General features: G+C 37.7%; 2 protein-coding genes across 3 annotated transcripts; both read right to left on the bottom strand.

Moving 5' to 3' along the window:
* Positions 1-763: 763 nt before the first annotated feature.
* mcoln1a (mucolipin TRP cation channel 1a) lies at positions 764-20,878 on the bottom strand. Its single transcript, XM_084715650.1, has 14 exons — positions 20,667-20,878; positions 12,096-12,373; positions 10,264-10,431; positions 9,808-9,964; positions 7,312-7,393; positions 6,960-7,056; positions 5,891-5,990; positions 5,594-5,700; positions 5,087-5,236; positions 4,763-4,864; positions 4,449-4,571; positions 3,315-3,521; positions 3,073-3,203; positions 764-1,333 (listed from the first exon to the last, which is right to left on the bottom strand). Exons 1-14 carry the CDS (start codon positions 20,695-20,697, stop codon positions 1,297-1,299), a joined length of 1,770 nt encoding a protein of 589 aa, XP_084571776.1. The 5' UTR covers positions 20,698-20,878; the 3' UTR covers positions 764-1,296.
* Positions 20,879-23,757: 2,879 nt separating this feature from the next.
* Positions 23,758-26,674, bottom strand: trappc5 (trafficking protein particle complex subunit 5). 2 transcript variants are annotated; one of them, XM_084715648.1, is made up of 3 exons: positions 26,629-26,674; positions 26,116-26,402; positions 23,758-24,257 (listed from the first exon to the last, which is right to left on the bottom strand). In XM_084715648.1, the coding sequence occupies exons 2-3, from the start codon at positions 26,383-26,385 to the stop codon at positions 23,961-23,963; spliced, it is 567 nt and encodes a 188-aa protein (XP_084571774.1). In that variant the 5' UTR covers positions 26,386-26,402; positions 26,629-26,674; the 3' UTR covers positions 23,758-23,960. The 2 variants fall into 2 exon arrangements, with proteins under 2 accessions (XP_084571774.1, XP_084571775.1); XM_084715649.1 differs by having other exon boundaries at positions 26,624-26,666.
* Positions 26,675-27,619: the final 945 nt, after the last annotated feature.

Below are 27,619 nucleotides of genomic sequence, written 5' to 3'. Positions count from 1 at the left end.
ATAAACTATTTGACTAAAAACACCTTGCGGAGCCCAGACTGTGAGACTCCTGTAGCTATTGTGCGTTTTATTCAGTACAAAGAAATTCAAGAGCCTGTCACTGGGCTACAGTTATAGACAAGACATCATTATGAAGACAACACATGGACTAAAAAGCACTATGATTCAGTATGACAGGACATTATTACAGAGCTACAAATGTTTCTTGTTATCTATCCTAAACCCTGTTCCACTTCGTAAGGCAGTTCAAGTCTTTTTTTTCTCTTACAACAAGTCAGATACAGTTTGTAGACTGCCATCAGTGTTGTATAGAGATGAAGAAAGGGGCTTAACAATGGGTGGACTCTTTGTATCTTGCCATACTTTGGCAGCATTAAAGAAACTTGCAGATGGGTCTGCAGAGAGAACAACCTTCCTTGTAGTAGCTAACCACAGGCAGTGCTGAGTGCTTCATTAGTGACATTACACTGATCATTAAAATGCAATACAGCACACAATCAACTACAGCAAGAAAAACTATAACTTTAGTATCCACATGGGAAGGAAACATGATTCTTGTGCAGTAGAATCACAGCTCAAGACTGAAACTTTATACTGGAGGTGCAGCTCACGGGAGAGACAACAAATCAATTTGTGGTCCTATTTTTCTGGAAGTTGTCTCTCTGATTGTCTAAAAGTCTTAACTGTAAGATGGACTTTCCTCATTCTGTGATATGAGTGTAGGGGATGTTATGGTATTTCAAAATAATGAGTTGTTGGGTGAAAGAGAAAGGATACAGTTTATCCTTTTTATGTTTTGTGAGAAGTCTAAATGCAAGAGTTTAAGAGTTCTGTCCTATTTTGAAATACTATGAAAGGAAAAAAGCAAAAATAAAAACTGTCAGCACCATGTATGCACATCTGCAGTCCTCACCATGGTACCTGAGCCCACTTACATCTACTGCACCCACAATAGGTGAGTAGGTAAGGAAAAAATACTGCTTTGGTGTAAAAACCAACAGCGAACAGAGAAATGTCTGTGCATCAGTCATCCAGGATGGTCCAGTCTTGTATGAGTCCTCAGATTCTTCTTCATGGAGTCGAGGACAGGAAAAACAAGAGGTCCAATAAAAAGAATGCTGTTTACACATTCCTTCTACAGAGTGCTGGTCCAGCTGATGGTGACTCCTCCTTCACACAAGGTTGCTGAGGTTTGACCCACATACAGTGTGTTGGTACAGAGACACTGGGCATCAAGAGTGTGCAGTGTGTCCCTGTGGTTAGCAGGGGGCGGTAGTGAGGTCACCGAGGTCTATTTCAGTTCACTAGCAGGACATCCTCGTATGTTGTCGTTCTGGGGGAAATCAAAGACAGAAGGCTCATGTAAGGCTTCTTTATACTCATTATATTTCACATTATGATCATATATTCTTATCCAAAGTCACATTATATTGGTATTTAGTGAAACATAAAAGAGTACAGATCCTCGCAAGCTGAAGCACCAACTGTCAGAAGCAATCAGTGCAAATTTGCAAAGTGTAACTTTTCTTATGTATGCAAAGTTTTTAATGTTTTTGTACAACATAGTTTCAGTTTTCTTAAAGATGCATAGAATAGTGCAATGGTATTGCAACCAAGCGTGCTTGTCTCAACTAAATTAAGTCCAAACTTCTCAGTTTTAACTTTGTTATTTATTTAGAACATTTTGTTATATATTTAGAACATTTCGTTATTTATTTAGAACAAGCAACAAGGAGGTTTTACAGCAATAGATAATAGATATAAAAATCTACGTTGTTGGAGAAACTCAAAACAGCCTTGAAATTATAAATAATTTAGACTTGATCTAAAGTGTAAATTATTTATAGATGGGTGGCTGCCTGTCCCGGTAGAAGCTGTGGGTTTTCAGAACCTTAATGTTTTGGCATAGAGCTGATTAGATCAACCCCATTAAATGAATTTAATTCCAACAAGTAACCACTATCATGTGGTCATGTCAGTGACATGGCAACTATGGGCACTCATCACTCATCACAACAAGATTCATTGACTCCACAAGAGTGTCAGCTCTCCAGTCATACCCAATTCATGCAGTTCAGATAATGTTTAGGGACAGTGGTATGCAATAATTTTTTAAATGCACCATTTTTAGAATAGGTGAAAATAACACATTTATACTGCATGCAAAAAACTGCATGTTTGTTGCCTAAATCTGCATGGGATAAGCATAAAATGGGCATGTCTGTAAAGGGGAAGGTGTTGGGTACCCACAGAACCCATTTTCATTCAAATATCTTGAGGTGAGAGGTCAAAGAACCCCAAAATAGCCATGCTCGTTCTTCCCTCGCAAAAATATAGCCAAACTTTGGAGCATTATTTGGCCCCCTTCCCAAACTTGACTTGGCTAGTATCAGTGGATGTCTCACGTCATCTAGCCTCACACGATACCAGCATCTTCACTTTACCTCTAAAACTGAGCCTGTTATAGTCTTTGAAAGATGAAGACAGATGTAACACTCAACATACATACAACAAAATGCTGTGCTTTCTTGCTTTCAGGCTTACACCTGGCACAGATACAAATGTTTCCTTAAAATTTCATGTTTTCCTTAAAATTCCTTAACATGCTGGAGAAATGCACATTTTTAAAATCTGATCTCACTCCTTAAAATCTTCAGTCACTCTACCTCAAAATATTTACAAACACATGCTATTATGTGAACAAATTCTGATCTTTAAAGATGTATAATTTTTCCATTTTGCTTTTATTTTGATATGATAATGGCATATCTTACAGACAAGGTCACATGACACCTTGTGATTCTACGCAAAATGTCCACTGCACTTAAAAGTCCCTCAAACTAAAAAAATGAATGGTTGTCTTCAAGCTAGAATCAAGCCTGTCTTTCTGACACAGCTGCCTCTCTGGCTGAGATGTTGAGGCAAATCATGTCCCTTCTTTAGTTTGCTGCTACTGTCTGTTATTCATTAATCTTGCTTATGTGTTTTGATACATTTAGATATACGTAATTATTCCAGAATAGTTATTCAGTCCCAGTTTTTGATCTTGTCCCCACCTCCTCCCGTCCTCACCTGTCACAGCAGCAGAAGAAGGAGCACGGTGAGGTCTCCAGACCCCTGAACTTCCCGGAGCTCGGTGCGTCCGTACACTCTGCTATAAAGGCGTGCAGGTCTGTGATGTGGATGGGTTCTTGTGTTTGGTGCTGTGGAAATCAAAGAGTATGTAATATTATTTTAATGTATTTTAGCTCTGACACCATTCTGGCAGTCAGAAAAATAAAAAGGACCTGGTTTAAGCCAGTGCAGTTTCCTACCTTGATGGTCTCGTAGGCTCCTGTGATGAGAGCAATAAAAAGTGACAGCACCATGTAGATGAAGAGGGAGATGAAGGTATACAGGTAAACCTGGCTGAACAGCCACACCAGAGTGCTGCTCTCCTGCATCTCAGCGAATGTCACAAACATGTCGTCCCCATTAATGAGGGAAAAGAGGCACTCTGACACCATAGACAGAGAGCGGAACTGAGGGAGAGAAAACAGCAATCATTAAACCTCTGCAACGTTACAAAACTGAAATAATTCATGCGTTAAGTAAAGCCTTAAGAGACAGAACAAGCACCTAATTTTAAACCGCCAAAAAGAAACTGGTTCAGAATCTGAAAAGTTGGTTCCTTTCTGGAAACAAAAAACAGCAGGTTTTCCCTGGGGATCAAAGTGGACATGCCATATTCTACACGTTGTTGTGCATATTGCATTGACACCCTTGAATGCAATGGGTTAGCTCAAAATCGATGTAAAAGTGAACTGGCTCTCTAGTTGGCACCAAGGTTCCAAGAATCTTTAACGAAATCAGTTCAAGAACCAGACTTCATTTGGTGGAAAGAGCCCCACTTCCTGTAGGTGGAGAGGTGTCCACGAAAACCCGAGAATTTCCTATGGGAACAGGGCTTCATCTATGACACCTCAGTCACTGGGAATGGGGACATTCTTCTCTGATGAAAACTGGTTTTGTGGTTCAGACTTCAAAAGGCTCTTGAAGTCATAGTCTTTAAAACGGTACAGCTCATGTACGTAAATGGGGGAATTTATGGAGCTTTGTAAGTTCAACAAAATGGTAATTTATTGAAAGCAGCTCCAATGAACTGTCATATTGCTTTGATTTTGGGGGACCCTGTGGACAAGCAAAAAAAAAAAAACCCTCAAAAAATAGAGTGAATATGTGACTTAAATTCACCACATTTGCCAGAAACACAAATAAACAATAATGTTGGTCCATAACTGCTTGATGTGAAAATAAGTGAGAATATTTCAGTACTGTGTTTGTTTCTGCTGCCTGCAAGTGACCAAAATGAAGTTAGTTAAACCTGCAGTAAAGCTAATGCAGGTTTAAGTGGTTTTACTGCACTAAATGACCGCATCAGTGTTTACAAGACTTTCAGTTTCGCTCACCTTGACATGGTACGGTCCCAGGACGATCCAGCCACAGAAGCAGTAGCCCAGATAGATGACGGCCACGCAGCAGCAGAACCGAATCACATTAGGGAACGCTGCTCTAAGTGTCACTATCAGGATCTGTGGGAGCGCAAAGACATTAGAAATATCAAATTACAATGCGACAGAGAGCAGAGAGACAGAATTAACAGGGTTTATTACATTACATCATTATAGTAAAAGGAGCATTTTATTACCTTTTGACAAGTTATCAAATCAACAGCAGCTTGTAATTTTAGCAGCTGATACACAGCAGTGTATCTGTAACTTACGTTGTACTTTTGGAAGAACGTGAGGTAGCGAATTACTCCAACCCACACCAAGAGCGTAGAGGTTCCCAACAAGATGCCACACAAGTCATATGAGGACATGGTCTGACAGGAGAGAAGAAAAGATACTTAATGGAAACAGGAAGTACAGGTTCAAAGTAAACACGCAGCATGATAATTGGCATGCTGATGATTAACTCAATGATGGCTTACAATAGTGCTCACTGGCATCAGCTATATAAACTTAATGAATTCTGTGCACCTTACTGCATGGTAAAATTATGGTAGATATTGTCACTTAAGGCTGTGAAGGTAAACAGGACACACCTTCGACTCAATGCCAATTTTGATGATACTGCCAGTGATGGTGAGGATGTCGCTGACGATAAGGAGGATATACCAGCCGTTAATGAACTCCAGTCGGTCAGCCCAGCACACTTTACGGTCCAGAGTCTCCTTAAAGAACTGCACGAACTCCTGATAAACACAGAGACAGTAAGAGAGTAATTAGTAAAACATGAAGCATAAGGTGTGCATGCAGTGAAACATTTATCTAACGTAAATACACATCAGGGTACAAGGTACAAAACAAGGTATTCTTTTCCACGTTTTCAGACTTTTTAGTCACCTTTTTCCTTGATTTTGGCTAGAGATGCAGATATCACTTGTCATAGCCGGTCAAGCTGAAAACTATCCAATTATGTCACCAACTGATTCATCAACTCCTCTTTAATTTTTGCCCTGCACAATTTTGCATGAACTAGCCATAATGCCGTAATTCAAAGCTCTTATTCTGCTGTATGACTTCCTTCATTTAAAACAGTCTTTCGGTACCTGTTGCAGCATAATTCCTCGCAGTATGGAGCGTCCACACAGCACCAGGGACAGCATGCACACCAGAGCCACAGCTACATCAAACGCTAATCGAGTGTAGTTCTCAGCTGGAGGTCAAAGAGAGAAAGAAGAGCGGTTAGCAGTGTTTCACTCAGATGTAATGGTAGTATAACTACTGCCATGTTTTTTAACACCTTTGCTGGCTCGCAACTAGTTTAGTGTCATCTTTCTCTGCATACTAGTGCTGCAGTATTTCTAAGCTTTGAGTCAATTCCATTCACTCCTCTTGTGTCTCACCGTGTCCAGAGACACTCGGGTCTTTGCACTCCTTTATGGTCGCCTGGTTTTCTAACCGGATCTTCACCTTGCCACTGTGAGCTTTGTTGTCCAGGACTATCTGGAAGAGAGAAGCAACCAGCAGAAAATTCATATCCAGTGTAGAAAATTAAGTTTAAATTAAGTTCTAGGACAAGAAGGCTGTAAGGCACACAAACTTTACCAGTGCTGTATCAAAAAGAAAAAAGGCAAAAATCAGACAAACGATCTGCAAATTGTACTGATAGCTCCCAGCTATTTTATTGAGCCTCTTAACACCTTAATTTGAGGGGTTTAATGACATGAAGAGAAGTTTACATTTAGTATTCTCCACCAGCATTACTGTACATATGTGGCATTAAGACAATTATATGGGGAAATAGTTGCTAAATAAAATGTGAAATGTTTGCTCTGAGGGAAAAAAGGGGGAATGTCTCAAAAATATCTTAGGGAAATGGCCCATGTGTTTCATTATGAGAGCCAGACTTAACATTTAATGAGTATCCTTCAGCAAAGACAAATTGGATCAAGTGTTGAGTGTAGATTAGGATCATGTCCTCAGGAGTGGATGCTGATTGACCCAAATATCTGGGTTGGGGGTGAAAAAAGAAACTATAATAAACAAGGCATATCATTGCAGTTACTTAATTATAACCAATTAATTCTTCATAACTTTCTCAGTTCAGGTGAGGCATTTCAACTAAACTGCCCAAATAACCAGACAGCTCTGCAGAGCTGCAGTAAGCAATTATTTAGTCTCGTTATGATGAAACAAAAATAAAGAAAAATGTGCAAAATCACAGAGATGCCTTGACCAGGATGTGTATTGTTGTAACTTCACAGAACAAAACAGTCTTTGTTGAGCTCAGCATTTGAATAAACCAAACGTTATCATATGTATAACCCTGTGAACATCACCATCCCTGGATATCTCAGGCATAAGGTCTTCAGGAGTGCTGGAAATTGAACCATCGGCATCTTGAGAACAAGGCAGCTTTTCTAACCAGACCTCTGCATCATGCATGCTTATGTCCTTGCCTTTCTCGCTCACCGTTATGTAAAAGGTGTAGCAGTCTGGGATCTCATTGTTGATGATGGTCTGGATATTGATCGCCTTCAGCTGGAACTCTATGGTGACGTTAATTAACCTTGAAAAAATAAACTGATGGTAATTAAGAGGGAAACAGACACAGACTGGGAGGCAGGAGCAGACATTTCATGTTACCAGAATGAGTGACTTGCATACCTCTCTGTGTTAGTGTTCTTGTATACATACTTGAGTATGCGTGCACAACAAAGATAAGTGACTTGTTGAATGTCATCATCAGATACTACAGAGATAAATCTCACCAACGGACGCCAAAAGAAGAGAAGCCGAAGCCATGTGAAAAATGAAGCCTTACTTGTGGAACTTGAGAGTAAAGTTCTTGTAGCTGCTGGTGAATGGAGCTGGAGGCACTGAAAGCGGGTTCACACCTATACAGTCTGAAAACAGAGGAGAAAAGTGGGTTACAATCAAAGAGAGGAGTGTGATAAATTAGTAATCTTATCAGAATTACTAAAAGGAATTCACAAACAAGCATTTGAAATACTTGTGATTTGAGGTGAAGAAAGATTTTCAATGTTGGGTTGTTTCCACTGTTGTTACTTCCTCTTAATCTAGTCTAATTTGACTCAAAAACAGCGATATGAGGAAGTAAGAAACTCTGAGGGTACGCAACACCTCTCTCACCGGAACTGTGTATATGACATACTTTATAAATCAGGTTACATGGTGACAAAAAGTCATTGGTAACACTTTAATTTAACCTTATTGTTTAGCATTTACAGACACAACACAAAAATGTAATAAATAATTTATAGCTCACTATAAAGTATCTGGAAACAGGTAAGAGTGCATTTAAAGTGTTTGTTAAATACAGCATTTGTGAACAATTACAACTTCTCTATGATGACATATTACAGCTGTGTTTTACTATACTATCTCTCATGATCTGTTATACACCAGCTTGTGCAGCAGGAAACATAGTTGTATCTGTTCACAACTACAATAAAATGTGTTATAAACCACTCATTATATGTGTATATATTGTTATTAATAAAAGACTATGAAAAGGGCATCACTTTAATCATAATAACTGGAGTTCTGCCTTTTTGATTTTTGACAAAGAGTAAATTGATATAAATTTAGGTAAAACCTACATGAAGCCGATACACCAAGAAAGAAAGCACAGAATTAGATACCTGACAGTTTGAATGCAGTCAGGGATGTTTAAAATAACAATACATTGACCTCCACAGAGGTGCAATCTATACAAGACCATTGCACTCACCAAAGAAAACAACTGGAGACCTTATCATGTAATTATGACTTCCATATCTCATCATTATGAGATCATATGTTATATCAGACTCTGTGACTTGATTAGGTGCAGCGGCAAACTGCTCTAGTTTTAAAAAATTCATCACACTGTATTTATATATTTGTATATGTGAGCCTTATCACCACAAGACCTGTTTGGATGTGCTTCTGATGCATGACTTTGTATCCATGAAGCATTCCAGACTTTTCTGCTGCTTCTGAAGGAACACAGAGCACTTTGAAGCAGGTCAGAATGTACTTAACAGCAGTCCCATAGGATGTGTGCACGGTGTTGACATACTAATAATAATACCATACACATTACTCAGTGACATGTATAATCTCCAGTGTCTTGAATGTGTCTTGTGCATTAAAACAGGTAACCCCTTCATCATCTTCTCAAATAGCATGATTAATAACCTGTTTTAATTGTGACAAAACAATCAATAATTACAATACCTGTCTGACAATTATGAGATCCAAATCTCAGAATGACATAGTTTTGACTTAAAATGTAAAAATTACCTAAAATGTCTAGCATAGCATATTTTCATCTCTTAATTTTAGTAGATTGAAATATGGAAGCCAAACATGACTTTGGAATTGTCATTTCTAAATTGCCTGGACTTACAGTTATTTATATTTATTTTTAAAAAGACTTTGTTGTAGTTTGTTTGAGAATACACTTCAGCTCTGCTAGCTTCTTGTGTTAGAGCCTAAAACATTCCACCAACTCAGGTGTTTGCTTTGAAGTGATAAAAGAGATTGCTTGTGTTTCTCCCTCAGGCTAAAAACTGTCTCCTTGGACAGTCTGCAGATTGTGCCCTGTTTGACCTCTGACAATTAAAAACCTGAAATTATATGCAAAATATGCATTAAGCACCATTTTTAGCACAATCCAGTCTTCATGTGGTCTGTCTCTGCAGCGCTATCTCCACTTTTTCATGTGTTTGTTTTAGTCAGTGTAAAAGTGAATTGTGCACTTTTGTTTTTCAGTGACCTTGACCAAGTTATCACCTGCTCTGGTCAACATGCAGTGGCGCAAAAGCCCATGGTGCACAATGTAACAATTAAACTCCGTTTAATTTTCTCAAACATGTTAGAACTTAACTCACACCACAGTACATATCTTTGATGTGCTGTTCATAGTCATTACAGCCTCTACCACTGAATGTACACTGCTGTTTCACAGAACCAAAACAACTTGTCACATAGAGAAAAAGTTCACACATTGGCACGACACAGTTTATAACAACCACTAGTGTCTGTTAGAAAGTTGCATTCATGTCAGTAATTTTTCCAACAAAAATACCAGTTTCAGGGTTCAGGGTTTTGGACTGTTGGTTGGAGCAAACGAGCAATTTGAAAATGTCACTTTGGGCTCTGGGAAATTATTATGAGTTTTTCTTTTTTTTTTTTTTTTTTGACATTTCATAGACTAAGCAATTAATCCTGAAAATAATTGACAGATTAATTGATAATGAAAATAATGACTGGCTGCAGTGCCATGAGCAAATGTACAGTGTAGTTCATGTACCTGTGATAACACGTGGGTCTATACTGAAGGTGTCATTGGCTGGGTCTATGCGTCCCTTCTTGTAGTACTGCTGACAGAGTGAGAGCGCACTGCCGTTCACACCAACACCATAGACGTATGCGTAGCGCCCCACTGTGGTCTCTGGTAAGGCCAGATACTGAGAGAGGAGATGAGAGGAGAGTAACTAAGCTGGAAATGTTTGAAATTGAGTGAAAAAAAGGAGAGAGACTGAAGGAAAATTAGTTTCTTGAGTTCTGAGTTCAGTCAGAGACTGAACTGAACACAAACAGGCACATGAAGTTTATATTTAACCAATTGCCTCTTTTTATATTACTGTATTTAGTGAGGATGGTCTTCAATTCTACATGTAAGGTCTTCAATCAAATCAAATCAATCAAACAAATTGAAATTTGCAAATAATAAACAGTCAGAACATGCCGTTTCCTCAGGGCTTACCTGCTCCACGGAGTAGAAGATGTGGTCGTAGACGTCGCTCTGCGTGTAAACAGCAAAGGAGTCGTCTGTGGACTCGTCGTAGTCTTTGAGAAACAGGTGCTTGAAGGTCATGGTGTTCTCCTCCTTGAAAGTCACCACCACCTGGTTACTTAGGCCAAACAGCACCAACTGTAACAAAGAGGGCAGGGTGTTAAAATGTTGTCAGGTCAAAGGAAAAGGAGAAAGAGAGAGTGAGAGACATGTCAAGAGGAGAAAGAAGAGAGGGAACAAAGAAAAAACCCTGAGGCTGTATGTTCTAGGTGCACCAGGCTTTGTGTTAAAGAACTATGCTTTAATTTATGACTTGCCTATCACATCATCAGAATATTCTCTGTGTTTTCGCACCTCATATATCACCGACAGCTCCCATTCAGGAAGTACAGACAAGAGTTGTGCACAATAAAATAAAAAAATAAAATTAATGCCCATGTAAATCTTTGATGTCAATGTTTTTTTCAAACTGTGCAGTGAGAACATTGCTGACTCTTCCATGATCTCAGTGCACACTTCACTACAACACTGATGCTATGTATGCATGCATTATTTATAGTAACATAACTGTATTCATATATCATGCAGAGACAGGCTGAGAAAAACAACCGAGAGTGCCGATGTGGAGTTTTCACAAGGTCTGTAGAGCATAAATTTTCTTGAAAGTATATAAATCACTGCCATTATTACTAATTTACAATGCCATACATATCATTTCAATGAAAGGGCACAAAAATGAGTAAGATCCTTTCTTATTATAGTTTTATGTATTAGAGTGTATATGCAGAGAGATAATTATTTTACAACTTCGAACAGTTCTGTAATAACATTTTGATTATCTTAACTGATAATCAAAATGTTATTACAGAACTGTTCGAAGAACTTTATTTTTATAGGTACCTGTTCCAAATTGTAGTTAGGGTCCTTGCAGCTAAATTTACAAAACAATAAGTCAACCTTACTGCTGAAAAAAGGATAACATACAAGCCATGTATGGGGATAAATAATTTATGAAGACAAAAGAAAAATCATTGCATAGAAAGTCTGCAAAAAATTATAAAATATCAAAATCTACCCATCCACAATATTTATTAGAAATACTATAACTGCTGTTTGTGGCTGTGGTTTGTCAAATTATGTGCTTATTGGACAGATGTCTGTCAGTTGTCTCTACAGAGAGGGAGAGGGACGAGCAGAGCAGACACACAGACACAGACAGGGGCTGCCCCTCACAGATCATCACACAAGGTGATGGTCTGCTTTTTATCTGTAACACATAAAAAGCTTTAAATTCATGAGGTTATTTCTCTATGTGTGATTAAAAGAGCAAAATCGCTTGTTGACCAGTGCAGAGAAATGCACCTCTGGTGTGTTCAGCCAGGTTGCTGAATGATGACATGCACTTCACAGCACTTCAGCTTCCTGCGTGTCTCCAGAGTAAGGCTGATTAGTGTTTTCAGATCCTGATTAAGACCTAGAGTTGATACATGTAGGTCTGTTTATTTGCCTGTACTCGAAGACTGAATTTACGGTTTAATCTTTCCAGAAGAGTGCCTTAGTTTTTTTCCATGATTGTCTGCACAACTTTTTTAGCAAGACTTTCTGGATCTTGTTGTCTTTTTCCACAATAACTGCATACATATCAACTTTAAAAAGAAAAACATGACACAATTTAGGGACTAATTTGGGCAGGAAAAGACGAATCTAAATCAAGAGATCACACTGACAGAAATTGTGCATCCAAAGTCCATTGACAAACAATCTTGTGTGGGAAACAAAAGAGCAACACAGGATTGATATACCTGAACTGTGACAATGATGATTTTGAGCAGCTGCAGGATCAGCTTATAAGGCTTGCGGCCCTTGGCGTGATATTTATCACAGGGGCTCATAAAGAAGTATTTCAACTTTCTGCGAATGGCTTCCTCTTCCTGATCAGTCCCGACCCAATGCCCCGCTGTCGCTGTGGGAAACCGATGATTGCTGTGGTTGTTGCCGTGACTGTTACTCTGATGGTCATGCTCCCCGCTGCTGTCTGAGGAACCATAGCCAGTCACTGAGCTGGTCAGGCATTCTTGTTCTGAAAGAGAAAAAACAAGGTTTATTTTCCCATTGGTGCTCATGCTGATTTTGATCTAAGTTTTATAAGAACTTAATCTCAGTCAACATGATAAAAAAAAAAGTGTCCATACGAAAGCTTGATCAATAAATTGTCCAGGCTGATGAATACTAGTTTATAACAGATATATTGATGTTGGTGAACACTGTATGTTGAACAATGAGCAACAAAAAAAATGACAGAAATATCAGACATTTTTGAGCTAGTTTGGAAACAATTACTTAATTGTCTTTTAAAAATGTGTCTGTGTAAAAAGGTAATAATAAAACAGCCCATATGACTTCACAGATTTTTAAGCTCCAAAATGTAGCCTAAATACTCAACATATATCTCTCCACTCACAAAACCATTGTGCAAGATTTAGTTGTTTTTCCACCCACCAAACAGCTAGTGAGTGTTCAAATTTTACTTGCCACTACGATTGTTTTTCTGGCTGGTGAGTGAAGCAAATCTACCAGCCACTACTTGCATATTTTACAAGCATTCAACTGCTTATTTTGGGCCCTGTACAAACCCACAATGTGAAGTACTTTACAAATACTAACCACAGATTCTTCTGTCTGCTGGTATTTGTTATGTGTGGCAGACTCGTGACTCAAATTTAGTATTACTTTCAGGGGTTTCCCCCTGAAATTGTTTCGCTGGGGGGTTAGGGTTCTACCACCCTGATGCATCACATGTCATGAGAAATTCAGTTAATGGGCTAGATGATGGTCTAAACAATAACCACATTCATTCAAAATATTTGGTGTGTGAAATAGCTGCTCTGCTGCTTTCACCTCAAAGCTGATGGTTTATTTAATAAAAGTATATTATATTAATTTTTTGCTTGGCTAATATTAGCATGCTAACACACTAACCTAAGGAGTTAAACATGGTAAACATTGTACCTGCTTAACAGCACATTAGCATTGTCATTGTGGGCTTTTTAGCATGCTGATGCTAGCCTTTAGCTCACAGCTCTACTGCAGCCACAGCTATTAGTCGATCAATCGCTAGCCTAGTTGATAAAAAAAAAATTAGTTGCCAGGTACTTTGACAATTGATAGTCTTTTCAGTCATTTTTCAAGCAAAAACGTCAAACTTTTGCTGGTTCCACATTCTTACATGTGAGGATTTTCTGTTTTCCTTTTCATTCATGATCATAAATGTAGAGTCTTTGGGTCTTGGACTGTTGGTTGGAAAAAAGAAGCAGTTTGAAGACGTCACTTTGGATTCTGGGCAATTGTGATGAGCATTTTCACATTTTTTGACATTTCCTAAATGAAACAATCAATGGATTAATTGTGAAAATAATTGCAGCCCTACTAGGCACAGCCTCACGGAGCCGCTACCACCATGTGTTGTTTATTAGTGGTCAGGAGGACTTTGTTTTGGGTGAGGTGACACACGTCAGCTATAAAACAACAGGAAACCCTGGCTTTATTATAATTCCACTTATGAGGCATGAATAAATGGAAGTAGGTCACAAGACTGCTACACTAAAGAGCATCAAGACGATGGTAAATCAAATGCCCTTAGCAATAAAGCAATGAGGAAAAACTTGGAGACAAGCACCAGGACAAAAGTCTCTACTGTGCAGTCAAACAGTTACAACTATAACACCATGTTGCAAGGAAAAGCACCAATCACATGAACTGAGTGGGTCTTCCAAAGTGCTGACCCCAAGTATAGTCTTTTCTTGTGTAACTTGACTCCACCCTCAACTTGCTGACACTGATGACTTCCAACGACAGCATCCAGCCAGTCAGCACCTGACATGTGCCTGAACCTGACCAGTCTGTCTTCAGCTTTTACTGTTTTCACTTCAGCCTCACACCTTCTCTTTGTCTCTCAGTGTTACAGCTTTACTCCTATTTCTCTGTCCCCTCTGGCACTGTGAACATGTGCTCAACTCGGTTACATACAGTATGTGATTTAACCCCTTTAACTCCAAAGCTACAAGGACTAATTGTAATAAATATTGCTGTGTCTCGTAGGACGGAATAGAGTTAACAGTCTTTAGAACATAAATGATTTTTGAAAACACTGCTACACATCATATATTATTAAATATTGGAGAGATTTTATCTTACATGAAATGTGTAAATGTATTTCAACCAGTGACAGTGAAAGGGAGAAATTTACCTCCCCAAAGAGAAGTGAGGCAGATTCCTGGGATGGTTCGGTAAGAACTGACACATCTGAAGTTTGGCCTGACTGGGTTTGAGAAGGGTAAGAAGTTTAGAGTGTGTACGAGATTACATTGGAGGGAATTTCTCCAAACTTTAGATAAGAATGAACTGGTTGGATTTTGGAGGTCAAAGGTCACTGTGACCTCACATCCATCCCACTCTTGTGAATGCAATATCTCAGGAACCCTTGGAGGAAGCTTCTCCAAATCTGGTACAACTGTCTACCATCGACAGAATGGCCTGCTTAGATTTTTGGGGTCAAAGGTAAAGAGTCAATTTTACAAAAATGTCTAATAGGATACTAGCAGCACTGGACAGCAACTAATTACATGTAATCAGAAAACAAAACAAATGTAATTGGTATCTGTTAAAGTCACTGAGAAAAATAAGTAATTAAAACATTAAGCACTGAACAAAATGTTGGTGATTTCAAAGAGATTACACACTAATATCATTTTCAGGTTGCCTGGTGGAGATCTGCACTCTACTCAGTGCACTCCACTACTTTGTGTTGTTTCTGTACATTAGTTATCTGAATGCTGAATAGGGCTGCACGATTTGGTAAAATAGTCATATTGCGATTATTTTGACTGACATTGCAATATGATATGAGATATGACTAGTGGGAATGACCGTTTTTGTATTAAAATTTTCATATTTACTGAAACATGATTAAAATCATAATAATGTGATGCTTGCTTGTGTCTGCATCAAACAAACATGTTTTATTACATCTGGACAACAAGATTTGTTGCCCAGAGCATCTTTGCAGGACTGTAATATCTCATTATAATGCAGTTTTCGCAACATTTTTCCTTTTTCAGAAAACTGCAATTAGTGTCTGGTTCTGCAATTTGGATATTGCACTTGGCCATACTGCGATTTCAATAATTTTTGATTTATTGTGCAGCCCTAATGCTGAATACTTCTTTCTCTCTCTTGAAAAATGTTGATGATACTATCTGATTCAATAAAGTTTAATTTTTAAAAAAATGTGAAAAACATCTGACAACAGAGCAGAAAATTTATGGCCAGAAACAAAGCTGGTTAACATGCCAGGTGACTATATTGCAGGAAAGTCACAAATCACAAAGCAGGCTTATCGTGTTTAATACTTCTCACATGCTTTCAGCTGGCCAGACCCAACTGCTTTAAGGAACAACAAAGACCAGGGTCACTCAGTTTGTTCACTTTGCATTCAGGAAATTGAATGGTTGGATTAAACTCAAACTGGTCATAGTGGTTATAATTGCTATATATACTGGATTTTAAAGCATTTGATTACTGGACAGACAGACATGAGGAATTTATTTAAGTCTTAACATGTTGTAAAAAAGGCAGCATTTACAAGGTCAGAAAACTGCTGAGTCAAGATGAATCCAAACACAAACAACACAGTAGGTCAGCATAGTGAACCACCAGCTTGGGAGAGTTTCAAATAGAAATGAGAAATGAAACAAGGCGAAAACACCACTGTTCAATATCTGTCAGCACCAGCTGTAAACAAGATGAAAGTTCAAAGGTATAACATCACAAAGAAAAGTTATGAACTGGCATAACTCCAAAGTCATGTGTTATGTGACACTGCAATTAGAAAATACATGGTATTTGTTCCTGTTTTTTTTACCTTGCACAAAGCTTAAGATTAATTTCTTCACACAGTTTGTAAGAAGAACCTTTTGGCTATTTAACTAAGAGGAGCAGAGTTCTTTGTTTGTACAAGTAATCGTCCATGACACTTTTATACTGTAGACAAACAGGCAGCTCGCTACCAAAGATCAGAGATTGGAATCCACTAGCTATCAAATGAACTGTATAATTATTATAACACATACAAAAAATAGAACAATTACATCTGAATGATTCATTTTTTAATACAGTTAAAGATGCCATTGTCAGCTCAACTTTGACTTAAAGTGGTCAGACATCAGTTTCTGGTTTCATCTCACCAGCTTCAAAAATGACTTTTTGCCCGATGCTTTGTCACTGGTAGTCTGAACAAACTATTAGGAAGTAAGCAGTCTGAGGTTTTATGATAACCACATTTGGTTGTCTGTGGTAAAACAAATCCACAATCACAGGGATCGGTTCCTACATTAGTCAGCACCTGTTGTCGAGCTGTGAGAATTTCTACCTGCTGTGATGAGCAACATCCAGATGAGCACAAGAATATCAGCTCTAACAAAAATCTGCTGAGAGTGACAGCATCTTAATGAACTCCGCTGCAAACGAGGAAGGCGAGGTGCCCTGGCTGTGACAGGGGTTGCGTGCCTTGGTGACAAACAGACGAAAGAATCCAACCACTTCACATTTCATGCAGACAATAGGCAGGAGACCGAGTGCACAAATATCTTTGATCAGAGGAGTGTGTCGACCGTCACGGCAGATAGCAATCGGACAAACAGACCTGGGTGCAGGCCATTGACCATGCCACCAGATTTGACACAAGCTGAGTTAATCTGTGAAAACATCTGGCTCTTCCGGTTCACAGCCGCCTGTGCAGTGTTGGCAGAAATGCTAATGCAGCTACATGTCTGTCAATCAGAATCCTTACTGTAACTGGAAATCTGCCAGCAACCTGGTATCTGTACCTACATCTAGCCTGCAGTCCACAGACAGAGGCCACACACAGGTTTAGAGACCAAAACTTCCACTTATATTCGAGTTGAAGGAAGCACCTTGAACAAAAAAAGGTGACATACTGATAACCATGTTTGGGGTTATTTGCGGGTAGGAGGTGATACTTTTCAATGAACTACGTTCTTCTTTTGCAGCAATAACTTTTAACTTTACTTTGATATGAGCATTTGGTTCAGTGTACAGTAACAAGAGTTATTATCAGGGGATGAAACAAGGCCTCATAACGTGGCTTTAAATGGTCAGTTTATCAAAATTTCCCAACAAAACAAAACATATTTTCCTACTTATCCCTTATAGTAGTAGTTAGTGCAAACAGTTTGGAATTTATGTACCAAGATTTGAAGATATGTACCTCTGACACCTCTGCTGCCATCACAACACCATGGAGGTAAGCATGGAGGTAAACAACTAAAATTTGTGATGGTTAATTAAATGGCAGCACAAACATATAAACAGCAGGTGATCACAACGGGGTTTGTGGATTATCTGAAGCTTTTCTATTTGGAATGCCACAAAACATTTGTGTCATTAGGGTGAACTGATCCTTTAGCTTGCAGAACACATACTGTGTGTGTGATGTAGGGATGAAATGATAAACCATGATTAGTCTTATTGTTTCAAATTTTAGTTATCATCAAGACTGTGATTGCAGGGCTGGGCAATTTGGTTTACAAACATGACCTCAATATTTTATGCTATTCCACGATATATGATATATATTTTTGCTATACACATACACATTTTTTCAAAAATAACATCTTGTAGAATATGATGCATTGCTGTAGATTCAATTACCCAAAAGTATATAAAGTAGATAAAATCAACTAAACCTTAAACATCTACAACAGTGAAATGCAACATACACATTAATGCAGCTGTAATATTGATTCAGTAATATTAAAGACAACATTTATGCCATGTAACAATATAACACTATCCAAAATCTAAGACAATATCTAGTCTCATGTCACGATATTGATATAATATTGACATATTGCCTAGTCCTACATGTTTGATTACCGTGCTTGGAAAAAACTCCCAGTAAATACTGTCCAGCATCAACCAAAGTTAGAAACTTCCAAATGCAGGTGGTGCAGTAACGTGGGTTTATTTTGTGTCACTGAAAACAATGACATTGGAGGACATGATGCCATTTAAAATCAATGAACTGCTTTCAATATAAAAGTTGGTGAAATTATTTCAGTGAGTGTATCAATACTTTGAGAATATTTTCAGCACATTTTACCAATATAACTGTAATAATTTTGGTCACTATAATTGTGATATGAAATTGTAATACCGTTTCATCTGTAACATGATGCTACATAAACCAGGCCTTAATCTGTATGTGTGGCTCGTTATCTCTTAAGGCAGACCAGAAACCACAAGTTGGTATTAAAATATTTCTTTGAGAAAAACAATTAACTGACGTTCAACTGACTGGCTTTCTTCAGAGCCTTCAAGCTCTGGAACATTACTTGAGTTACAGTCTTTTTCATTATTATTAAATTACTGTTTTCAAGGTTACGTGGGAACTTTCACACTGAATTCAGATCAAAACTGTAATCAGTGAAGCCTTACTTGATCCAACCCACATCAACAATCTCTCAAAAAACTGCAGACTCAACCATCCATGAGAAGAGCTTATGAACCAGCGTTGAAACTGTTATTATGCATGAGAGAGTCAGACTGTTTAGATGCGCTTGATTTAGCAGATTTGCTGAAATGGGGGCTGAAGGTGGTGGTGGAGGATCTGGGTCTTAATGGACAGGCAGTCTTAACAACAGGCTCCTTTAGACCAATAAAAGCCATCATCAGTCATCACAGTAACCTCTGAAACTGGGATAGGATGTAGTTCCACAACCTGTACTAAACACACCTGATTCGATGCAAAGGTAGGGATACAATATATTAAGTATCTATAGATAATATAATAATATATATAATATATAATATAATATTGCAATACTGTGTTAAAAAATATCTTGATACTGTGATGATATCTACTGTGAAATTACATGGTTAATTATTTTTGCATTAGTTTTGTTTTGCAATTGAACATAACTCAAACATTAATTGCCAAAGACAAGTCGTGCCATTTTTGGCTTCTGTCATGACTACCTGTTAAAGTTCTTACAAGGAGTTTTTAACTTGTTTTGATCCAGGGTTAATTTAATACCGATGCCTCCATATAAACTACATAAGTTAATGAGACCATCCATGAAAAGATTGGCACTGGGTTGGATTGTCCTTGATATCAGATGAAACGAGCCTGTGTTTACATTTTCCCAGACAAAGTTACAGTGAGTAGTATATTAGCCAGTTAAAAACAAGCAAGAGGAAAGTTTAATTTAGATAATTTTATTTTTGATGTTAGATTTTGTATATATTACAGCGGAAACACTACAGCTTTTACACATGTGCCTCCAAAATCAACAAAACCAAAAGATGTATTCTATTAATTATAGTCTACCATACATGTAGTTGAAGGTTAACCCTCCCCAAAACACACAACTAAGACTGAAACTAATGATTATTTTCAATGTCAGTTCACCTGTCAATTATATAAGATCAAAAGACAATCATTTGGTCTAAAAATGTCAGAAAATTGTGTAAAATGGCCAGCACAAGTTCTCTTCAATTTAGGAAGTGTATCTTAAGCATTTTTGTTTGAAATAAGAATCAAATGATTACTCTATTGTCAAAACAATAATACATTTTCTGTTAATCAATTAATTGGTTGACTAATTGTGTGAGCTTTGATACAGTGTATTTACATTCTATCTAAAAAAAAAGAGAGAATTAAATCAAATACAATACCTGTAATTGAGAGCAATTCCAACTAATGTACAGGTTTTGCACTTTATTCTGTAAAAATACTACTTTAGTCCTTTGAAGTGCACTGATTTTAAAAGGAAAGAATGATTTAAGCCTAATAGCTATCTCCAAGTGCTTTTTTTTAATCAGTTTTTACAGCTGTATGTGTGACCATGTCTCACAAGCTTTCTGTTGTCGTTTCTGTATTCAGGGTACATCTCCTAAATGCTGCCAGTGTTTCTGTATGAAGACCCTACTTGTAGAGGAGCAGACGGGGGAAAATCCCACCTTATCAACAAAGATTAAAATATAGTCCTCACAGTAAAAGCCTGATGTTGACGGAGCAGTTTGGGAAAAACACACATGATGATAATGACTAACTGTCCCACAAAATGACAGAGCAGAATCACAGTAACGGCTGAGGTGACCGTAATATTGTGGACGTCTCAACAAAAACAACATTTTTGATAACGTATAAGACAACTCTAAAACTAGCTTAAATGCTTAAAAACCAACAAAACTGAGTATTTATAAGCAACACAGCATATAACGTTGTTTTTAAAAAGGCAAAATGTGTCGTGACTAACGGTTGTGATAAAAGTTAAAATTCGGCACTACATTACCTGAGGGGTCCTGCTGTCCTGTCGCCGCCATGTAGTTAACCGATTTAAAAACAATAAATAGTTAAAAAATACAGCTAAATCTCAGAGTAAACAACTGTGCATTTGTTTTATTATTTTACTGTATTGATAAAGGCTCTGTCAACAACACACAGCTGTCCTGAAGCAGCAGCCGGTCCGAGCTGCTCCGCTGCTGTTTGCTCAAACTCTCTTCCGCTCTGTCTGCCATGTGACGCACACCACGTGACCCTCTGAGCTCACGTGCCCAGCAGCGGCTAGATGGCACAGATCTTCATCCTGTGAAAGGCTCACAGCTCTATTAATTTACCTATTTTTATTTTGTTTATTTCCAAACCTCAAAATTATCCACCACTATTACGTTTGGCTTGAGGTAAACCTGCCCCAACTTGCTTGTCTGCTTGTCCATCGTGAAAAACTTTATTTTATTTTATTTTTTTTTTGTCATATCTGCTCCTAAAATAATTATCCAGATATATATAAATGTTTTCACATTCGGTACGTAAGATATCCACGTGGTCACTGGTGGACTCCAGCGGCCAAAGAACTTCCTTGAATGACCATCTGCTGAATAAAACATGACTAAGTGCCAGTGGTGTTTTTGACTGGGGTGGCATGAAGTAACACACTCATGTGCAGATTAATGTACCATTTCTCATATCTGCTTTAATTACTAACATTATAATATCTTGCAGTTTCTTACATAAATTTGTTATTTATGAAGATAAATAGTCCTACCAATCACAACACAGCAGAATGCCACTATACAAATATAGTATAAAATTTCGAGACTTAATTCTTTAAGTCCTCAAAAAGAAATTACACTGTTGTTGAACCCCCTTCTCAGGCTGTAAGACTACCTAAGAAAACTACTTATATTTTAATGATTTAGTGTTTTAGTAAATTAACCTTGTAAAAGAAAAACTTGGAAGTTGGCTAAATACAAAAGAAACCTTTTTTTAATGTATTTGGTGTAATCTGAAGGTATGTCAAACAGCATTGTTTGGCTGGCCCTCTTTCACAGCTGCCATTTTGACATGAAATATTGGTGTAAACACAGGTGTTACCAGTTACACTAATTAAGGTAAGGTATTACCAAGTCTCAGTTATTCCCCAGAAGTGACAAACCCAGATGCAAATTTAAAACTTGGCAATATTTTCTATTATTAAAATAACAAACATAGAGAAGGCAACCTTGGCAGAGGTATAAACTGACCTATTATTTTTACTTGATATAAATGTGATGTTACAAATGTTAGAAATATTTTCCAATAGGCTATAGGTCAACACAGTGCAAAATGAAAACCATAAACATATTAATTAAAAGACTTGTGCTGGATGACATCACATTGAACAGGTGTTTCTATTTGAAAAGGGCTACTGCAACATTATTAGATGAATTATACATTTAGTCATTGCTGTTAATCTAAGGATAAATGCATAAAAAGGCCACATCTTGCAAAAGACTTCAACTTCACGATTAGTGTCATACCTTGCCACCAAACGTGTCTTACTCAGATGCAGGAGCAGATTGAGATCTCATGTTGTTCTTCTCTTGGACAAATGACTCAGCTTCCCTCCCTGCTTTCTCAATACCCAATTTTCCAGTTGCATCATCTTATATGGTAAAACAACTATGACTTCAGAAACATTTAAATATTGTTCATAAAGTTAAAATACTGTTACAGAGTAACACAGAAAACACAGTAATACAGAGTTTAAGAAAAATGCCTGTATCACACAACCATCCCTTCATGTTTTTATTTACATTTACCCAAGCAAAATACAGGTATAAATTATTCAGCATAAACACACATGCCAACCATAATGCTTTTATTGCAGGCTTACTGTGTCACAAAAATAAAGCTCCTCCACCTTTGAGATAAATCGCTGTTAGACTATGTTGCTGAGATCCCACAATACAAACGTGTAGACAGCCTAAAAGGGACGCAGCTATTATTCCATCCAGCCTGTCAATAAAGATGCAGTCAACTGTATTATCTGACTAATATGGGGAAATGAAAGATTTTCCATCAGCTGTTTTGCTTGGAAATTGTTGGTGTCAGCCTAATACTCAAAAAAGAAGAACCCCATCTGTGGCACAAGATTAACCAACTGTTTCAGATTTACATTTTAGTGTAACGTTTACATTCTGAATTTGTTTCACATTCTACTGTAAATTCACTGAATAAATAATCAACAAGAGGGGCACTCAAAGAGTGCAGACTTACACCAAGGTCAACAGACTTATATCACAATGTTAACATAAGTAAAAAATCATTTGTGTATCTGCCCAACATTTTGATGGGTTCTTCCTTGGCCCATGTCATGCCCTTCCATCAAGTTTCATGAAAATCGGGTCAATAGTTCTCAGTAATCCTGGTAACAAAAACAAAAAAAAAAACATAAATGGGACCGAAAATATAACGTCCTTGGTGGATGTAATAAATATGTCTGAGTAACAGATACATTCAACATATTATATTCTTGTCTAGAGTTGAAACTATTAGTCCATTCGTTGATTAGCTGAGTCAGGGAAAATGAATCAACCTCAATTTTTATAATGACCTGTTGCAGCTTGCAAAATGTGAAGATTTCCTACATTTTTGTTTTCTAGTGGAGCAAATGGAAAATCTTTGGGTTTTGGCCTGTTGATGCAATATAAATACATCAACTTACATTAAGGGGAATTGTAATGTGCAATGAACATATTTGTTTGGTGTAGGTCTAATCTCCTTTTCATATTGAAATGTAAGTAAGTTCTCTTGAATCATTTTTAAATCCAATTATTACGTGGCCTTCACTACAGTGCAGTATATAAAGTATATAAAGATGGACGCCACAACAACCCAAAAGTGAAGCCAAAACCTCTCCCCTTGATGGCTGGCTGCAGTACAGGTCATAAATCCTGTCTCCTGAATGTTAGTAGATGGGACCAAGTGGCAACCCCTGGAGCTGAAAAATGAAACCACTGTGAAAATGCTAAAAACTGCAGTTCCTTGAACGACCACTTAAACCTGGCTCCAAAAGCAAGTCAATCACCACAGAACCACATATTAAAATGGCCAATGACCGATCGATGCCGCGGCACCAACCCTGGTCACTAATTTGCAGACTCTGGCTCCAAATGATGTCACCAGTGCAGCACTACTATCTGGGATATTCTGACTTCATTTTTGTACAGTGGGAGGAAGAAGAGCCACATCGTCCATCTTTATATACAGTCTATGCTTCACCCACACACACCCCCTCTCAGTCACTCATCTTCTTGTCCCTCCCCTATCTGCCCTCCAGTGCTTTGTCTCTGGCAATCACAGCCTCATCAAACTTGATCATGAGTGTGGTGCCCTTGTGCCAGTGGACGGTGACCTTGGCGGGGAAGCCACTGTGGGTGAGGATGGCCTCTACAATCCCTCCGGTGAAGGCTGCACAGTTCAAAGTGCTGTTCTCCTTAGGAACAGAGATGTACGTGTTGACGAGGGGCTCTTTTTCGATGATGTAGTAGGTCTTGTCATCATCGTTGGCCTGCTCCAGCTTGTCTGCCTCCTTGCCGAACAAGGCTCTCCACACAGACACCTGTGGAGGACAAAGCAAATGGGTGAGGGTGATGGTGGGTGAGGTTACGCTAACTAAGTCAGTCATAGCTCTGAAACAGTTGTGCCAGCCACAGTGGAGTACGACAACAAAAGCTCAACTAACAGAAAAATACTTCTCTGGGAAATTATATTCTTGCCTGGATGGTGCAAAGCGGCGTGACATGAACACAGCACCAAAGATCTGATGCTGTCTTGTTTTTCATGGTTATTTATGATAGTGGTAATAAAATGGTGGGGTGAAGCCATTTATAAGATTCCATTAATCTAACACTGTTTTAGTTTTAGTTCAACTGCATCTCAGGTCATAAATGTCAAATTATATTGTGACTGATGTGATAGGACGGTCTCCACCATTTTGTAAATATTGTGAACTAGATCTGTTGTTGTTTTTGTCCTTATGCTTTATCCCAGTGGCTCTCAAACTTTCTCTAGTGTACTCCACTTCAGAAGCTGAAAGAATTAACGACCCCAACCCTAGATTTTTTAAAATCAATCATAAACAATGTTAGGGGAAGCAAGTAATGAAAAATGCACGTGGTGAAAAAAGGTCAGCATAACAGCATCAGTAAACTTGTTTGTTTATTTTCCCGACATTAATTGCATTGACTCAGCATAATTTCACTCCCCACCTCCAGTGGTTCTACTTCCCAATCTGAGGACCACTGTCTTATTCACAGCAAGTGATGGAAGTATTCAGATCTGTAACTTAGGTAAAAGCATCAGTACCACATTATGAAAATAGTTCACCAAAAATCAATGTGTATGAATGGTGACCAGTTTTTAAAAGTGTGGAAAAAATAAAAAATAAAATGCCTCCATACTGCTTGTCTGGTGTAATCCAAGTCTTCTAAAGCCCCAACATGCCAATTTGACTTGAAAGATGTCATTTACACCATGTTTTTAGACCAAATTTTCACTGTAGATCTTTAGCTTCAAGCCACATTCACATGTACATACACACCACCCGGACTGTGTGCATGTGGTGTGACGGTGTGCAAATGGCATGTTGGGAGATTATGCCAGATGAGCCGTATCTTTTTTTCCCCCACACTTCAAAATTGGTAACCATTCACCTCAGTTGTCTAGGAGATTCTGCAATGCAGTTTTCCTGTGAAACTCCAGCAGTGTTTTTTGGCCTAAAAAAAAAAACTAAACCCAACCTTCAATCAGCATGAGGGTGAGAAGATGATGACTGAATTTTCATTTTTGGGGTGAACTATCCCTTTAAGTGAAAGTACCACAGTAATGAGTACATAAATAAAACTAGTCTGGACAGATTTTTTAAAAACCCTGTTCAGGAATCAAATTGAATTCTTTTGTCCAATAGCCAAATAGCTAGTTTATGTTCAAATTTTATTTTATTTATTTATTTATTTTATAGTAGATTACCATTGTTTCTTTTGGCTGGTGAGTGAAGTAAATCTACCAGCCACATGCATATTTTACCAACATTTATCTAGTGGCTAATACTAATACTAATACTAATACTAAAATAATTCTTATGTAATGCTTGTCTCAAGAACTTTTAAGACATGATAATCTTGAAAGAAGCAAGAGTAAGGAATTGTTGCTTTAAAATCAAGTACATTCATAAAACAGGTCCTATCTATCTAGTCATAGATAGCATGTTGTACAAGAATTAGACTTTTAGGGCTTAATCAACAAAATAACTCAAGCAATAAGAGAAAGACTAGTAACAATAACAATGGTTGGATATCAGACGTGGTGGTTTTCAGATATTGCACTGGCCTGGTTTGCTGGGACACTGTGATGGTGCTGAGTTATCATTAACAGTACTGGGTTCATTGCTATGACAGGTCAGTGAATGTGTACTATACCTTGATGAATAGCAGTATGTTGAGAACTTTAGTCTCCCTCTTGCCGTTCTTCTCTCTCAGCACCAGCACGTCCAGCAGGCTGCCTCCCACCCTCTGACCCAGCTCGGACAGACGAGCCTGCAGCTCGGACACAGAGTACACTCGGCTCTGGCAGTACTGCACCACCTCGGAGAACAGCAGGGCGAAGGCGCTCACACTCACCTCGGTCTTCGGTCGGCTCAGAGGCCGCTCCAAAATAGCAGACTTGCCTCGAGTGAAGCGAGTCTCCATTATTATTTAATGAACAGCTGTATAAGGAATATAAAGACAGGAAGATGACATTAACGGCTACAGCCTGCTGGACCCCGGGCTAGCAGGCTAATGCTAACCAGACCAAACTAGTTCAGTGATGCGGTGAACAACAAAATAACATCTGTGAAGATTCCTCTAAATCAATGTCAAAAACATTTTTATATGACACTAAAAAGACGACACTAAACCTACAAGAACAAACCACACGGCCACTTACTGCACCTGCTTTTGTTGTCGTTTCGATTACTTCCTGTTCCGAATGTAAACGTCACTTTGTCACATAACACCTGATTTATTCTGATTTCTTGACATACATTTCTCCAAACACACAAAACATATTAGAATGATAAAAATGACATAGGAATGCATAAATAAATAAATAAATAAATAAATAAATAAATAAATTTGGTAATGGAGACGGATATTGTATGTTTACATTTTATAATTACTATTTTTTTTATTGTTTTAGTTCTACATTTATTAATTTATTTATACATGACTACATTTATTTATTTATTTATTTAGTTAGTTAGTTAATTACACTGTTATTTCTGTCCTTCATAAACAATAGAAAAGTTCATGATATGGAATGGAAAATCAAAGTTAAGGCTTTAAAAGTAAAGAGACAGGACGAGACAAGTCACTCATTTATATCTTATATATGTCCAGATTTTCTACTTATCATTTGACTTAGTAAATGATGAAATAGAATGTCAAAATTTCAACTTAATGAATTCCATAATTTTGACATAAATTAATAATTTTGAATTAGCATATCATAATTTTTATTTCCCATTAGTATCTTTATTATTCCCTCATTCCTAACATTCATTTATTGAACCCCCAGGAGGGGGGATTTAGGTGCTGCAGCAGCACAAGAAGAGAAATTTAAAAAATAAATAAATAAATGAATACAAATACAAATAAATAGAGACAAGTAAAGCATAATAATCAGTCATAATCATAAGTATGCAAAAAAATAAAAATAGAAACTATACAAGAGCAATAAAAAGCAAGCAGTATAAATACACAACCCACAAACAGTGATGTACAGCTCAGTTTATGAGATTTATTAGCAGAAAATGGCAGTAATGGAATATGATGTTCATAAGAATGTATTCATTAGTGCATAACCACCTGAAACTAAGAAACATCATGTTTTTTGTTTTTGATGTTAAAATGTAAATTGCAAGCTCACTGCTAGATGCTAATT

The sequence above is a fragment of the Lutjanus erythropterus genome, chromosome 3 (assembly GCF_056507025.1).
Source record: "Lutjanus erythropterus isolate fLutEry1 chromosome 3, fLutEry1.hap2, whole genome shotgun sequence".
NCBI lineage: Eukaryota > Metazoa > Chordata > Actinopteri > Lutjaniformes > Lutjanidae > Lutjanus > Lutjanus erythropterus.
This window is presented reverse-complemented; position numbering and strand designations above follow the sequence as displayed.

What these genes read in the sequence shown, in the direction of transcription:
- mcoln1a (XM_084715650.1), bottom strand. Translation starts at nt 20,697, where the DNA reads ATGGCGGCGACAGGACAGCAGGACCCCTCAG. An exon ending in AGACCCACGTGTTATCACAG is followed by an intron (nt 7,394 to 9,807) that starts GTACATGAACTA and finishes CTCTGTTTTCAG; the next exon opens with ACTGTATAGGTGTGAACCCG. An exon ending in TTTACTCTCAAGTTCCACAA is followed by an intron (nt 7,057 to 7,311) that starts GTAAGGCTTCAT and finishes TATTTTTTCAAG; the next exon opens with GTTAATTAACGTCACCATAG.
- trappc5 (XM_084715648.1), bottom strand. Translation starts at nt 26,385, where the DNA reads ATGGAGACTCGCTTCACTCGAGGCAAGTCTGCTATTTTGGAGCGGCCT. An exon ending in ACATACTGCTATTCATCAAG is followed by an intron (nt 24,258 to 26,115) that starts GTATAGTACACA and finishes TGTCCTCCACAG; the next exon opens with GTGTCTGTGTGGAGAGCCTT.